Source organism: Catharus ustulatus, chromosome 8, assembly GCF_009819885.2.
Source record: "Catharus ustulatus isolate bCatUst1 chromosome 8, bCatUst1.pri.v2, whole genome shotgun sequence".
In the NCBI taxonomy this organism is placed as follows: domain Eukaryota; kingdom Metazoa; phylum Chordata; class Aves; order Passeriformes; family Turdidae; genus Catharus; species Catharus ustulatus.
The window spans coordinates 1,370,001-1,387,500 of NC_046228.1; the positions used below are offsets into that span (position 1 = coordinate 1,370,001).

Sequence of the window (17,500 nt, forward strand, 5' to 3'; positions counted from 1 at the left end):
ACTTTTTTTTTCCTTTAATGAATTGAACCTCTAGTTCAATTAAGAGAATTTCACAAATTGCAGCAAAAATCAGTGATAAAAATGACATTTTGTATTTGATTGGAAAGGGCAAGTCCTGCCTCCTCCTCAGTAAGTGAACAGAGAAGCTCAAGACTGAAAAATATAAATACAGAGCTCCAAGATTTGGGATGGAAGGGACCTCAAAGCTCATCCAGTCCCACCCAGGGACGCCTCCCACTGTCCCCAGTGTCCAACCCCAATGTCCAGTCTGGCCTTGGGCACTGCCAGGGATCCAGGGGCAGCCACAGCAAATCTGGGAATTCCATCCCAGATGAACAATTCCTGCCCAATCTCCCATCTATCCATGTCTCTGGCAGTTTACACAACCTGGTGGATTCCCACTTTCCTAGATACATTAATTGAATTTCCCATTTTTACTGGAAATAAGGGAACCATGGAGAGATGATTCCAGGACTCCTGGTGTCCCTGTTGGCTGAATTTGCTGCTTTTCCTGTTAAGGATGGTTATGCTTTACCCATAAATATATATCTAAGTCTTATCTATATCTAATCTATATCTCTAGGATAAAGGAAGGAAATCCCAGGGACTGCTCCTAAAAGCAAAATCTGATCATAAGTCTCAACTTAATGACACCTGAACAAAGAAGTCACCACAGCACTGACTAAATACATTGAACTTGAACATGTGTGTGCTTGAAATACAAAAATATGTATTTAAAAATTGCAGACAGTTTATCCACAAACTGGCACCCGAAGCTTCAAACTTTCCATCTTTACTTGATAATATCTCAACCAAATCAATGGGTCTTACAATTTTAGTTTAATTTAAAGGAAGGGAAAAGAGATCTGCAAGTCATTTTAGTAATGTAAATGCTTTTCTTATTGAAACAATTTTTATATACTGAACAAGTCTATGGGTGCATTTATTCTCAGGATACCATTATTAGGGTGAGCAGCACAGGCGCTGAAATCCCTTTAAATGTAAGCATCAGGGGATGCTGAATTTGTCGTCTCAGAAGCAGATAAATTAACAGCCCCACAATCTTGTAATTTAAATAATCTGACAACAAAAATAATAAAAAAAATACTCAGGTCTTTGCTGAGTCACAGAAAACACGGAAAAATTTACTTTTCTTTCTTAATTTGCTGCAAACTGGGATTTTTTTTATCGTTTAGAAAGTGCAAAGCAAGTAAGAGAGAGGTGCTAGTGGTGCTCCTGGAAGGGTTCAGAGCACCCAGGATGTGCCCTGGAAGGGTTTTCTCCATGGGAGCTCTCCAGGGGCACATCCCCCAGCCCCAGGGATGAGGATGAGCCCAGGGGTGACTCTGACCCCATGGAGGTGACACAGAGAGGGAGGAGTTTGACTGGTTCAGGCAATCACAGGGTAATTATTGATCACAGCCCTGGCTACATCACCTCAGCAGGAGGAAGGAGCTGCCCCCAGCTCCTTTGAAGGCTCCCCTTGGGAATGAGTTCATCAATATCCCCTCTTGGATGAATATTGTACATCCCACACGGGGAATTTCAGTGCAGAGCTCTCCTCCCTGCTCCCCACCCTCAGCTGCTCCTCCTGCATCTCTCTGGAATGTGACACAACCATGGAATGGGTTGGGTTGGAAGGGACCTTAAATCCATCATGGTCCTGCCATGGCAGGGTCACCTCCCACTGTCCCCAGTGTCCATCCCCAATGTCCAGCCTGGCCTTGGGCACTGCCAGGGATCCAGGGAATCTGGGAATTCCATCCCAGCCCTTCCCCACCCTCCCAGGGAACAATTCCAGCCCAAAATCCAACACAAATTGTCCCTCCTTCAGTTTAAAGCCATTAATGCCCCCAGTGCCACTTCCAGACCTCTGAGCCCTGACACAGGAATTCACAGCTCGTGTGAAGGAACAGGAGGACTGAGCTGGACTGAGGGCAAAGCTCAGCTTTGCTCCAGGTCTGCACCCTCAGGACAAGGACTGCATGGAGGATCTCCACTCCAGGAATCAAAGGACAGCACAGCAGGAAGGAGCAGAACCCAGCGCTGCTGCTCGTCACAGGGCGAAGGAAAACTCTGCTGTGTCTCCAATTTCCTCTGCTCCTGGGCTCTAATGAGCCATCTGGTCTGCACACACAGCCACAGCCAGCCCTGGGCCACCAGAGTGCCCTGTGCCACACTGCCACAGAGCCACCAAGGCAGGGCAGGGAATTCAGCAGTGCCCGAGTCAGCATCGCCTTCCCCATCACAGAGCCAAGATCACCCACCCCAGGCAGCCCCAAAACAACAACAGCCCAGTCTGCTTCTTTTTATAGAAAGGGAGCTAATGACAGGATACATTAACAGCAATTAATCATTTCCCATTAGGAATGTTCAGGGATTTTTCTGAGGTGTCCCACTCAGGAGTGGGAAAACCTGACTTTGTCTTTGCCCAGTGAAATTCCACCTTGAATGCTGGCCATGACACAGGTTGGTGGAATTACGTTCCATATTTTCAATTCTGATTAAATATTAATATATTGGCTGCATATAAACTGGAGAGCCAGTGAGGACAGAACTCCTGGAGGTGCTGGAAAACCAAACTTTTCCCTCTCTGCAAGTCCCTGAGAGTGAGTCAGAGAGGAAACAAGGAACAGGATTTGGGGAAGCAGCCTCAAACTGTGCCAGGGAGGTTTAGATTGGAGATTAGGGAAAATTTCTTCATGGAAAAGCTGCCCAGCCCTGGCACAGCCTCTGCAGGGCAGTGGTGGGGTCACCATCCCTGGAAATGTTCAAAAACCACCTGGGTGTGGCACCTGGGGACATGGATGATGGTGCTGGGAATTGATGAATGGCCTGGATGACCTTAAAGGTCTTTTCCAGCCCTAATGGTTCTGTGATTCCATGACTCTCCCAAGATTCAGATTCCACCTCTGCCAATGCCAAGTTATGAGAAAAATGGTTGATTTTGTGCTTTAAGTGCTTTTAAACACATTTCCCCTGTGTATCAGTGATTTAGAAAATTAAAGGCACTTTAGGAAAATTTAAGATAAAGGAGAAGCCACTGAAACAGCAAATACTGAATTTTTATAGAATTTCTTAATAAATATAAAGCAGATAATCTCTACATTCTGAATCTGCAAACCTCTCTGGTTTATCTCAGAGTTGATTGTCACAGTTTTTCTCTCCACAAGAATGATGTCTCCAAAGCTGGCACAAAAGCAGCTGCAGAACACTGACCATGAATTGAGAAGTGCTTCATCCCAAAAGCACTTTACACTTTATTTTTGTTAGATGAGGAACCTTTTTAATGTGTTTTTTAAAATTTTTTTTTTGCATAAGCAAAACCCTTCTGGTCCCCAGATGAAGTTAGTGCAGAAAAATAAAATAAAATTTGCTATAAGCACTGATTAGGAAGAAATGATGCAACAGTCAGTCCTGACTTCAAAAGCACTTGAGGATGAATCCTCTATCAAAGAGCAATGCTGCACATGGGCACATTTACAGGGAAGGGGGAAAAGAAGAGCCAAAGGTTTTGATGATCCTGGAATCACAGAATTCCATCCTGATTGGGGTTGGAGGGAAATTAAAGCTCATCCAATTCCAGTCCTGCCATGGCAGGGACAGCTCCCTGTCCCACACTGCTCAGGGCCCCATTGAAGAGCTGCTGCTGAACAGAAATGTGAGGGAATCAGAGTGATGTGATGAGAAAAAGCCTTTCTGCCTTTGGATCCTGACGCTCTCACTGATGTTTGCTCTGCGTTTTTAAGTGCCTGGAGAAATGAGCAGGCACTTTCAAATGTAAATGTGTAAAAGTAAATAAATACCAAATTCCTAATTTAGCAAAACTGCATTTCTGATGTGCAGATAAACTGAAGTGCAATCTATCATAATTTGATTTTTACCTCACCTTTCTCCTAAATAACTTTGAAAACCACTTTCCCAAATAACTTTTAAAACCAGTTCCTTCCACTTTTTGACATCTCTTTCCACATTCCTCCCAATGCAATTTTTTTTTTCTATTTTATGAAAGTATTAGTAGGAGAAAGTGCCAGAAGAACAGAAATTATCTCACATTGTTGTGATTTAAGCCAAATAATTTTTCATTAGTGTTTCCATGACGTGGGTGCCTCCCCCAGTAAAACACACACACACCTGGGCCCAAGAACAAACAACAGAGCTGAACCCAAACAGCCTGGATGTGCCCAGGTTGAAATGAGAAACCTGCCCAGCACCCAGCCCCAGGGCCAGGGGTGCTGCAGGGACCTCAGCTGATGCTCACAGCCACGTCCCAGCCCTGCCACAGCTCCTGCCTGGGTTTTGAGCTTGGAGGGCGCTGAAGAACTTTCCTTCCTTCCCTCAAAAGTTCAAGGGTGGTGGTTGTTTCCCTCAAGAAGCTTCCTGTTAATAAATATTCTTATTTTTTCCTATTTTAAAAGTTCTTCAGTGCCTTGCAGTGTTGCCTGCACAGGAAGGTTGTGCCCTAGGGATGGACCAAAGTCTTCTTCAAACTGAAACCAGCAGCTAAAACACCACCAGCACTGCTTACACCAAGGAGTTTAATTCACAAAGCTAAAAAGAATTCAGGTGCCCATTTAGGAGAACTAATGAAAAGAAAAAGTATTATTTAAAATGTTTTCTAATCCTCTGATGGATAATCTGGGAGCAGAATTCCCCTGCTGTTGTTTAGAGGTGGCAGGAGCAGCAGCAGCATTTCCTACCCAGCTTTGTCATTCACATCCACCTCAACGTTAAAGTTTCCACAACATGGAACTTCACTGTATCCCAATAACAAAAAAAATCCTCAGAACCTCCCTGGAATTTGACTGTGACAGATCTGGCACTGGGGAATTGCACATGGGGGAGCAAGAACAGAAGATGCTCATGGAAACAAAGTTGTGCAAAGCTCACAGATCCTGACATTCCCTTATTCACCAAGAAATGATGGATTTGGGGCAGGCAGGAAGGCACTGCAAACATCACACTTCTGAGGCTATTGTTATTATTATTATTATTATTATTATTATTATTATTATTATTATTATTATTGATAATGGCACCCATTTAATTTCAAATGATTCATTTCTGTTATGAGGCCTTCAGGAACACAATAAATGGGCAATGGTGAGGAGGAGCTTTTCTCAGGTGTTGCTTTTATCTAAATTCATAAATAGCCCAACTTCATGGTATCAATTCTCTTTGCTCAAAACTATCAGTGTATTATCCATGATAACTTTGAGGAATGAAACCACAACAACCTTGCACAACCTACCCCTGACTGCTTCCCTGGCACTTTTTTGGCATTTTTCTCCTGACACAGAACCACAGGAATCACTGAGGTTGGAAAATCCCTCTGAGCCATCAATTCCCACCAGCACTGCCAAGGCCACCCATGTCCCCAAGGGCCACATCCAGATGTTTTTAAATGCTCCCAGGGATGGGGACTCCAGCACTGCCCAGGGCATCTGGAGCTCATTCCAGGAAGGAATTTCCCCAAATCCCCAACCCAAACCTCTGCTGATGCAAGGTGAGACCATTCCCAATCCTCCTGTCCTGTTCCCTGGGAGCAGAGCCAGACCCTCCCTGGCTGCCCCCTCCTATCAGGGAGTTGTAGAGTGATATCAAAGCCCCAACCCCCTTTTGGTGGCCAAAATCTGATTTAAGTGGCCACCACCTGATGGAACAGCTCACAACCCTTCAGGTGTGCTCAGCAGCTGAACCACACCATTTTACAGAGCAAGGATGGTGAGAAGGGAGCCAGAGCAGAGGGCAGGGTGGCACTGACCTCTCTGGAGCAGGGGGTGGTGGAAGGCTGGCACGGGCAGGGTGGCTGTGCTGGCTGGCTCACAGAAGTAGGCTCGGAGCCAGGCTGAGCACTGCTGCAGCGGCTCGGGAATCTCCTCCTCGCACAGCTCGCAGCTCACCGAGCACTCTGCCCTGCTGAGACACAGAGAAATGCAAAATTACAGAGGGAACAATGACAAAACCAGGCTGGACAGGGCTCTGCACAGCCCTGAGTGGAACAACATGGTCTGGAAGGTCCCTTCCAACAAAGCAGCTCTGTGATGCTGTGATAAAACTGAGCTTTCACTCTCTGTAGCAGCAAAATAAAAATCCTCAAAACATTTAATCTGGAGTCAGACCTTTTTTCTGCTCAAAGTGAAGGGATTGCTCACAGCAGCACCAAAAACTCACCCTCATCACCTCTACAAATGCACAGTGACACAAACACCTGTAAGGAAATCCAGGGAAAGTCGCTGCGAGGAAAAAGCCATGTGGGAAATGTCAGGGGCAGGATCTCCACCCAAACCCACGGTGGATGACACATCCCTGTGCTTCCAGGCTGGATGGAGGTGAGGCTGCTCCTCTGTGTCCCCTGGGGGTGCAGTCCCTTGTCCCCAAGGAATCCCTGGGGAAGGAGGGAAGGAAGCAGCTCCCTGTGCTCCACGCTTCCTCCAGCGCCCTGGCAGGTCTCTGCTTCCCTCCCCTGATTGAATTGGAAGGAAGCAATTGAGAATTCATTTGATTTTCAATGGCAGCTCGTGCTTGCAGGGGCTGAGGAGCAAAGTGAGCCAACAGAAAGCACCTGTAAATAAAAATGTGCTTTTACCCCTGCTCCTTTTTCTTTCTTTCCCTCTGGAAGAGCAATGTGTGGGTGAGAGCGATGAGGAAGGGAACTGGGATTTGCATTTTGCCAGCTGTGTTTTCCAGGCTGGGTTTTCAGGGTGCAGAGCAGTGCTGGGAAAGGGATGGTGCTGCTCTCCTGGTGCTTGCCAAGGCTGGGGTGTGTTGGGGATCTCTCAGAAGTGCAGAGACCTGTGTGAGGACAGCAATAAACACACAGCCCATCAGCAGTGCACCCATGGGAAGTGATGGAGACAGCACCAAGGGTGATGGCCAGAACAGCAACCCCTGCCTGCAATCTTCTCACACCCAGAGCCCTCACCACCACTGAGGGCACAGACAAAGGTTCCCTCATTTTGCAGCTTTTTCTCCCAGCTGGAAATAAAGCCAGAGCCAGAAGTTCCTCAATGCCAGACCCCAACAGCAAAGTCTGGTGGTGAGAGGCTGGATGCCCCCAAAGCAAGGAAATGAAAACTGTGACAATATCCAAACATGTGATGTGAGACAAGGGAAGAGAAAACCAAGAAAACCAGAGTGATTGTGCAGCCAGGTATGGGGACAGAGCAAACCAACCCCAATTCCTGAGCCACTGTGAGCAGGGGAAAGGATTTCCTGGGACTCCTCCGAGCAAAAAGCCAAAGCAAATGAACCCAGTGATGTTCCAGGAATGGCATCAAAGAGCCCAGCCCTGCTGTGGCCAGGAGGCAGCTCTGCAGAGACCCAGCCTCTCCAGAGCTTGATCCAGCCCAGCTTGATCCAGCCCAGCAGGAGCTGGGATGATGGATAATCAACAGAGCCCTGGATGGGAGCAGGGATGTGCCAGGGGCTGGGGCACAGCCACCCTCAGAAGCAGAGCCCTGGCTCACCTGGTGCCTGATCAAACAGCTCTGCCATCCCCCCAGCCCAGCTTCTGATTAATTGGGAACCACTGAAGGCCATGGAATTACTGCTGGGAAAGTGGGGGGACAATTAAAACACTCCAGCAGCTGCACAGGAGTCCATGGCTTGGAGCAGAGGCAAAACAAATCTGCAGAAGCAGCTTTGGATCCAGTTTGATAGGAGTTAAATGCAATTTTATTTCTTTTTTCATTTATTTATCAAAATGATGCTTTTGACCAAGTTAAAAAACTGGTGTCTACCTTATGCTGTTTTTCTGATTAATGATATCTTTGCTAAAAGAGAAAGTATGACAATCCATGCACAAACTTTTGTACACGAATCCCCATGTCATGGACTTCAAACCAACACCATGGATCATCTGTGATTTTACACAGGGACAACACAGCAGAACGTGGCTCTGTGTTACTGTGGATTGTTGGAGCTACAACAAAATAATAATGAGAGAATATAATGACAATAACTCTTCTGAAAGCTGGGACAGAAGTGGGGAGACTTTTCTGCTCCTTTTCTCCAGAAGAGCATGAGGAGTGCTCAAAGCTACAGCCTCCTGATGTTTTTCACATCATCCTGTTTCCCATTCTTGGGAGTGTCTGGAAATCATTTGGGCTGTAATGTCACCAATAAAAACAGAAAAAACTCCATCTCCTCATGGCTCTGGGAGCAGCAGCTCTGGGCTCTGCCTCCAACTGCAGCCAGGGACCAGCCCAAGGGCACCCAAGCACCATCAGTCACCCCCAAAACAAGTGGGGAGCAGCCAGGGACACTCTGGGAGCAGCTCCCAGAGCCTCAAGGGGCTCCAGGAGAGCTGGGGAGGGACTGGGGATGGAGGGACAGGACACAGGGAATGGCTTTAAACTGACAGAGGGTAGATTCGAATGGGATTTTGGGCAGGAATTGTTCCCTGGTTGGGATGGAATTTTTTGCTGCTGCAGCAAATCCAGAGGTCACAGAGATGCTGCAGGGCTGGAGCCCCTCTGGAGCCAGGCTGGGAGAGCTGGGGGTGCTCACCTGGAGAGGAGAAGCTCCAGGGAGAGCTCAGCCCTTCCAGGACCTGAAGGGGCTCCAGGAGAGCTGGGGAGGGACTGGGGACAAGGGAGGGAGGGACAGGACACAGGGAATGGCTCTAAGCTGAGAGTGGGTAGATTTAGATGGGATTTTGGGAAGGAATTCCTGGCTGGGCTGGAATTCCCAGATTTGCTGTGGCTGCCCCTGGATCCCTGGCAGTGCCCAAGACCAGGTTGGACATTGGGGACAGTGGGAGGTGTCCCTGCCATGGCAGGGGGCACTGGATGGGATTTAAGGTTCCATTCCAAGCCAAACCATCACACCCACATCCCTCACTTCTCCAGGTGCTCCCTGGCAGGAGTGTTTGGAGAGAATTTATTTTTCATTTTCTTTTCAATTGGAGCTTTCCCTCGCAGTGCCCTGCCACTGCTGAACATCTCCAGATGTTTTTGGTGGGGCCATTCTCCCAGCAGCTCAACCCAGAGGCTTTCCCAACACCTGCCACTCCACCTCAGCCAGGAAAGGGAACGCCTTGCAAGGCAGGAATGGATTTGCTTTCCAAGAATGCACTGACTTCTCTTTTCCTGCAGGATACAAACTCCCCGTGCCAACACACAAACACCCAGAGCTTCAGACTGGCAGGGAGCTGAAAAAACTGAAAACCTTCATGTTAATTTTGCTTGGCTAGAGATGGCAACAGCTGTTCCTGGGGATTTGACAGTTTTAATAAAGAAAAAGAAAGCACATAAGTCATGGGTGTCTTCTGCTGGCCCTCCTCCCCTCCCTGCCCTTCCCTCTCCAAACTTGTGTACAGAACTTCCACAAACTCCCTCAGCATTAAATATCTGACTGAAAACATCAGCTGCCTTTTAAAGGATTTTCTCAGGCTTCAAAGCCTGAAGCACCTTTCAAAAAGCAGAGTCAAAGTGGTCTCAAAACATTGGTGAGAAGAGCAGGAGTTAGATCATGGGAAATTCCCCCCTGAAGGAAATCCCTCTGCTCAGGGGCAGAGTTCTGGGAAATCTTGGAAGGTTTCTGAGCACCCAGGCACGGACCTCTGAGCACCTCTGAGTTGAGATGGACAGGAACAAGTTGAGATTTAGAGAAAAGCACACACTTCAGAGTTACATGAACCACCTGAGCCTAACTTTAGGAAAGAAAAAGAAAAAAGGGACTTAATGTCCTGCCCTGGTCACCATTCACTGTTTTACCTATGGAAAGTTCAAGTCTTAAACTTGTGATCAACAAGATGCAATTTTACTTTCACACAGGAAAATAACAAAGATGTGTTCACTGAAAACCATAAACAAACCCTAAACAAAACCCTAAACAAACCCTTACAAAACATGTAAGAACTGCTTTGCTTTCACCCTGGAGAATTTTTTTATTTTTCCTTAAAAAGTACCAATGCCTTTTTTTTTTTTTTTTCAGTGGGCCTGGAATAATGAGAAGTATTTATTTAAACCACATTAATGTAATTTAAATCACTTCCATTTTCATCAGAGTGTGTCACTGCATTTGTTTTCATTCCTGAATTATACTGGGTGCTGCCTGGCCTCCCAAAAAATTCAGTTTTGTATTTTTACCTTGACCACAAACAATTGTTGCTGTTGGGGTTTAGTGTGCATTTTAAATTTTATTTTATTTTATAATTTTTATTTTTACTTTTTGACCCAGGATTTTTTTTGTTTGCAGTAAAGTGATGCCCTCTAATATGCCAGCAGTGTCACATCTGTCACACATCTGCCTTCCCTTTTGGGGATATTTGGGGTAAATGGATATTCAGCTCCATACAACCAACATGGCTTTACAGGGGGGTGCTTCATTAAAACTACAAACTCCTCAATCAGCAATAAAAGCTGTGATCTAAAGACATCTAGAAAGAAATATGTCATTTTTTCTCCAGTTAGATGTGTCTCACCAAGAGCCTTTTTCCATCCAGGCACCCATTGCTGCTGCTGCTGCTGCACATCTCCAGCCCTTGGTGATGTCCAGGAGAGCCCCAAAATCAATCCTGACGTGGGAATCCACCACAGGACTGGGGTTTGCACATACCATAGCTGCTCCACACCATTGCTCCTGCACTAGGATCGGGGTTTTTACAAATCACAGCTATCCCACACCATTCCTACTGCAATAGGATTGGGGTTTGCACACACCAGAGCAATTCCACACATTTCCCCTGCACTAGGATTGGGGTTTGCACACTCCACACCATTCCTCCTGCAATAGGATTGGGTTTGCACACAAAGAGCAATCCCACATCATTCCCCCTGCAATAGGATTGGGGTTTGCACACACACAGCCATCCCACACTGCAATAGGATTGGGGTTTGCACACACATATCAATCCCACACCATTCCCCTGCACTAGGATTGGGTTTTTACACACCACATCTATCCCACACCTCTCCTCTTGCAATAGGATTGGGATTTGCACACACCACACCATTGCTTCTGCACTAGGATTGGGATTTGCACACACCACAGCTATCCCACACTGCAATAGGATTGGGGTTTGCACACACCACAGCTATCCCACACCATTCCCCTGCACTTGGATTGGGGTCTGCACACACCACACCATTCCCCCTGCAATAGGATTGGGTTTTTACAAATCACAGCTATCCCATACTGCAATAGGATTGGGGTTTGCACACACACAGCCATCCCACACTGCAATAGGATTGGGGTTTTCACACACACATCAATCCCACACTGCAATAGGACTGGGTTTTCACACACCACATCAATCCCACACCCCTCCTCCTGCAATCCCACCCATTCCTTCCCCCTGCAGCCCTTCCCAGAGGCTGCCCAAGCTGGCTCTGGATCCACACAGCTGAGAGGAGCCTTCTCCCCAAAGCCCCATCCCAGCCCTGCTCCTCCTCATGTCTGCAGGGGATGAGAGGAAGGAAAAGCTGCTTTTAGCAGAGGGGAGGAAGGAGGAAAGCAGCAGCAGCACCTGTTTCAGTTTTACAGGCTCCTTCCAAAGCCACTGCCAAGAATCTGGAGTTTCTAAGGTGCTTCCAAGATAAACATGTAAGCAGTGGATTGGCTTTGGGATCATCCCAAATAGCTGAGCCATGATGAAACCCAGAGAAGTGCTGGGAGGAGCCATGTCCTGAAGAGGCAGGATGTTCATTCTGGATTTCTGAGCTGCTTTTTGAATCAGTCCTTGAGGAACTGAAGGGAGACAAGGGGGACCCTGAGCTGTGCTGAGAGGAAGGAGGGTAACACAATCCCCTGGGGAGAGCCAGGAGCTGGCAGCTTCCCTAGGAAAAATAAACACCATGGGAATGTCCCAGCAGCTCCCAGAGCATGTTTATAAAATAGATACCTATTTATCAAATATTTGTGTGTTTTAAATAGAATTGATTGGCTGAATGGAACATCCAAACCCCACTTCCAGTGCCTGGAGCCACACACATCTCAGTTTTTTATCCCTGGAAAACCATCTCATATTCCAGTGGTTTGCCTAAGGAGAGGTTAGAAACTGACCCAGTGAAGAGTCCCCTTTATTTAATTTTAAAATTTTCAATGTTTTTTCTTTGTTTAAGACAGAAATTAAACAAGCTCCTCAACTAAAAAAAGACTGCAACTCCTCTGAGCCTGGAGTCAACAAAGTGCCATTGATACATGTGGGCAGACTCAGATTATATTATTTATTCTAATTTTTAATTTTTTTTGGTAGTGTTTAATAATTTAATTTTTTTTCCTTCTGTAATTTTACCTTATTTTTAATTTTTTGGTGTTATTTTAAAAAGTGAATTTCTTCCCCAGTGGTGGGAAGAGCCTGGTGATTGTCAGTATGGAGCTCCATGAGTGTCACTAGTATAGGAAATTCTTAATATTTATATAAGTTTTATATATATGTGTATATATATGTAAAATAGTTAATAACAGAGCTCCTAAACCAGAGTAAATGTTTACATTTGCAGAAGTCACTGTTGATCCTGAATGGTAACTCCTGCCATGAAATAGGTATGAGGGGCCAGAATAATTTTAAAATTATTGGTTTTTAAATGACATTCTTTTGTTTTATCAGCAAATGACTGAAGACAAGTTGTCACATAACTCTCACACATGTGAATTCATAACGGGAAAAAGTTGCAGTATCTGAAAACTGAAGGCTGTCATTTTCTTACAACCATGTAGGTCTGTGCTTATTTTCCCAAACTAATTTTCTCTCAGATAAATAGCTGCTGTGCTGCCTTTCAAATGGAAGAATCAGTGATGATCAACACACCAAAATTAACATTAAAATGGGACTTAGTGAGGCAGCACAACAACAGAGTGAGTTGACATTTTTACTGCAGCCTTCACTGTGAAATTAAGTAAAAATGTATTTTATCCACACCTGAATGTCCTTTAAGCAGCCTTTGTTTGATAGATGAAGGCTAAAGCCACCCCAAAAGTGCAGCTGAAAGATCTGGTCTCTAATGACTCCAAACCGATTACGGGATGCACAGCAATCTCGTTAAATTTTATTCCAAAGCTTACTACACTGGTGTTTTCTCTTCTTTTTCTATCAATGAAGCCCAGGAGGTTTCAGGACAATTCATTATGTATGAGAGACCCAACTTACAGTGCTTGACTGTTGATTAATAGCAAAGTTTGCTGGGTGTACATTTGCAGCATTAGATGCATACAATATGCTAACTTATTCTTCCACCCCAGCTAATTATTTACCAAAATGACTACTTGAGACTACAATTTATTAAATGCATGCATCCAGTCTCGATTTGGCCCCAAAAGACAGGCTGGAATGAAGATCTTTTACTTGATGTGACAACTTCTGGAAGCAGTGTTATTAATATTGTAAATGTGGCAAATAAAGAGTTCAAATAGCCGGGTGGCTCTGCTGCATTTCTTCCCCACAACTGCATCAAGGAACAAAGCGCCTTTTTAGGTTTAAAATTCATGGGGAAGCACATCCTGACACAGTTTAATTTAGCTGCTTATAAATGAAGTGGCTCTATGATGGGAGGGAGAGATTAAAAAAGGGATGAGAGCTGCAATAAACAGCAACAACCCCCAGCTCCTGTTGAGCAGCCCTACACTGCTCCTTTTAAGACCTGTTAAGAAAAAATTGATGCATTTAGGAAGAACACAAGAAGTCAGAGCTGAGTCAGATTTAGTCCTTGTCGTACAACTTGTGCAATGTTTTCCTTATTCTGTTTTTGTCTGCTCTGAAGGATGCAAATTCTTATGGATCTGACTGGTGAGAAATTCTGCATCCTCGCTTTAACCCTGGGAAAGAAGCACCTGCACAGAGATTATATACATTATATACATGACATAAATTCCAAACAACAATTAAATATATCATTAATTACATAATAGATTAATTTATTGATACAACAAGTAATAAATAAACACACCTCTTGAGCAAATACAAAGATATCCAAATAATCTCATTTTTTCCTTACTTCTGCAATTAATGACATTAAATTTGGGTGCCAAACTGGGCTTGCCCAAGCCCATGATCCCTGCAAAGCTGCTCCCTGCTTATTCCCTGCTCCTGGTGTGCACCAGCAAACACTTCAAAGGATGGAGTGAGACTCCTGTCTCCACATGCCAAGATAAGGAAAATCAATGTCAATGCCCAAAAGACTCAAGTGATAGCACTGAAGGTCATTAAATGCTACTCACTGCCCTGGACCATTAAAGTTTTGATTGGAATCCTATACAGGGAGACACAGATTTCAAACAAGATCCTGCCCTGGGATGTGGCACTGCGAGAGCACGGCGGTGACTTCCCAGGGAACACCTGAAACACATCCAAGGAAAACAATGCTCTGTGTGTGTGGGCTTGGCTCCCTTTCCCTGAGCATTTATTGTGTTTTCACAGCAGTGAATCCCATCAGCAGCGAAGATCTCTGTTAAAGCAACAGCCAGGTGGAAGGGCAGCCACAAAGTTCTGGTTCTTCAAGCACCTCAGTGTTCCCCTGTGTGTGCCAGTGCTCTTTGCTGTGCTCCATGCCACCTTCCTCCCTCAATCCCAGCCTGGTTTGGGATGGAAGGGACATTAAACACAACCTTGTTCCACCCAGCCATGGCAGGGACACCTCTCACTGTCCCCAGTGTCCAACCCCAGTGTCCAGCCTGGCTTTGGGCACATCCAGGGATCCAGCTGCTCTGTGCCACCCTCACAGGATGAATTTCTCCCCAATATTTCATTTATCCCAGCCCTCTGGCAGTTTGACCCATTCCCCTTTTCCTGTCACTCCTGTCCACAGTCTCTCCTTATCCCACATTTAAAGTTCTGCCCTTTTCCTGCATCCTGCTGAGCTCTGGAGCATCTCTGCTCTGCTCTGCTGAGGATCTCCACACTGCCCACCCATTCCACCTCTGCTTTCCTTCCTGTCTCCCACCCACAGCTTTTCCAGACTGATTCCTGCTCTCTCCAGGTTTCACCCTGCACGTTTCCACCCCGTTTTTGTGAGCAGGAATCATCCAGGCCAAGACAAGCCCAGCTAGCTCTGGTGCTCATCAGCTCAGAGACTTCCCCAGAGAGCCCCACTCCATGAATGAAACCCTTCAAAGACCAACAGCTGGGCCCTACTGAGAGAGCACAAACACTCCTAATATCACACTGACCTCTGCACAAATATTTCCTTTTCAAATCATTAGGTTTGGCAGCAGGACGACCGGAAAAATTGCCGAAAAGATAAAAAAACCAATTTCTGTTCATCTTCTGTGTTGGAAAGGACCACCCTGTTCTAGATTGAGAATGGGGGAGATGGAGCACACCCTGAACCAGCAACAACCCAGCAGATGCTTCACATCAAATGGTTGAAGGCAGGAAGCAGAACTGGAGCCAAGTTCCAAGCAGCAGCACGCTCTGCCCGGGATGTTCGGCAACATTAAGCATAGGTGATATCATCAGTCCTAGCTTTAATTAGGTTAAAAGAAAGTCAGTTAATTTTAGCACTTACAAGAAATTGTTACAAAACATTTTTTTCTTATATAAAAGAAGTCTCCCACCAGACCTGGGAGGTCGGTTTTATCACAGGCAATTAACTGTGTTAGGGCTGGCTGCAGGGGACCCTTAAACCACACACGGCATCCCCTGGGCTGTGCTGCTGTCCCTGCTGCTCTGGGGATTCACCTCCATCCCCAGCTCTGTGCAGTGCTGGTTTTGGGGTTCATCTCCATCCCCAACTGGTTTTGGGGTTCATCTCCATCCCCAGCTGGTTTTGGGGTTCACCTCCATCCCCAGCGCCCTGAAATGCTGTTTTTGTGGATTCATCTCCATCCCCAGCTGGTTTTGGGGATTCACCTCCATCTCCATCCCCAGCCCCCTGCAATCCTGGTTTTGGGGTTCATCTCCATCCCCAGCCCCCTGAAATGCTGGTTTTGGGATTCACCTCCATCCTCAGCTGGTTTTGGGAATTCACCTCCATCCCCAACTCTGTGCAGTGCTGTTTTTGGGGATTCATCTCCATCCCCAGTTGGTTTTGGGGTTTGCCTTCATCCCCAGCCCCCTGAAATGCTGGTTTTGGGGTTCATCTCCATCCCCAGCTGGTTTTGGGATTCACCTTCATCCTCAACTCTGTGCAGTGCTGGTTTTGGGGATTCATCTCCATCCCCAGCTGGTTTTGGGGTTTGCCTCCATCCCCAGCTCTATGCAGTGCTGGTTTTGGGGATACATCTCCATCTCCATCCCCAGCCCTCTGCAGTGCTGGTTTTGGGGTTCATCTCCATCCCCAGCTGGTTTTGGGGTTCATCTCCATCCCCAGCTCTATGCAGTGCTGGTTTTGGGGCTCATCTCCATCCCCAGCCCCCTGAAATGCTGGTTTTGGGATTCTCCTCCTTCCCTAGCTCTATGCAGTGCTGGTTTTGGGGTTCATCTCCATCCCCAGCTGTTTTTAGGGATTCATCTCCATCCCCAGTCCTCTGCAGTCCCCCAAACCCACTAGCCCTACTCAGCACCCTACCTCACAGTGATAACCCAACTGCTAACAGGTATCTGAAGTAAAATTTACATTTTTTTCTACATATCTCACATAGATATAATCCCAATTATGCATGGCTTAAAAAAAAAAAATCCCACCAAGCCTAAGGGAGTTAAAATACACATTCCAACCCTTACACTGCAAGACCCAGGTCTCTGATCTGGTGCATGGGGACACTGAAGGACAAAAACTTCAGGCTGAATTATTGGAACTGGGCCCTGACTTTGGACGTCCACCTTGACGTGCGTCAGTGCATGAATTCCAGATGACAGTGAGCACCAAGAATTATAATCAACAGCACCTGCAGATCCTCCAGCCTATTAAAATGAATTAAGATACAGATAAATCAGGAACCTCTTAAGAATTCAGCTTGCCAGGACATTTTTCAAAGCGAGTTCCCAGTGTGGGTGTAAAGTCTGTGACCCCTGAGCATCTCCTGCTGCAGTGAGTCCAGAGGCCACGGAGATGCTCCATGGCTGGAGCCCCTCTGCTCTGCAGCCAGGCTGGGAGAGCTGGGGTGGACAGGAGGACACTCTGGGGACACCTCAGAAAAATTAACACCTCCCAATTAAAACAGCATGGTTTATTCTCCAAAGCCTTTCTGCTTTGAGGTTCTACCACACACATCAGCAGGACCTCTCCCAAAATGGCATCACCCAGTCCAGAACTGGCTGTACCTCCAGCAATTTGTCCTTAAACACAAAAATACAACAGCAGGGAGAACAAAGAATAAAGAATATTTGGATCAGTGCTTGCCAGCACTCCTTGTTTGCTCTGCCCAACACTCCACAGTGCCTGGGTCACCTCTGGCACCACTGCATCCCTGCATCCCCTGCATCCTGCAGGAAAAGCTTTTCTCCAGGTAACCAAGCAGGACCCAATCACTGGATTGGAAAGCCAGCAGGGCACATCAATAAAACCAATAAAAATACTGTTTCAAAAAGTGCTGTTATAATTAACTGAAATAAGAGTCTATAAACTGCCACCTCAGAAGAAGCTTGTTAAAGGCTGAGCACAGGAAGTGTAATTTG

The 17,500-nt window shown here is 46.2% G+C and overlaps 1 protein-coding gene across 2 annotated transcripts in view; it reads right to left on the bottom strand.

Moving 5' to 3' along the window:
• The window catches only part of MGMT (O-6-methylguanine-DNA methyltransferase), a 138,774-nt gene that overhangs the window by 23,442 nt on the left and 97,832 nt on the right, over positions 1–17,500 (bottom strand). For both annotated transcript variants that reach the window (XM_033066759.1, XM_033066760.1), the window contains one exon: positions 5,765–5,919. In XM_033066759.1, coding sequence (XP_032922650.1) covers positions 5,765–5,919 — 155 coding nt within the window. The remainder of the gene's footprint in view (positions 1–5,764; positions 5,920–17,500) is intronic.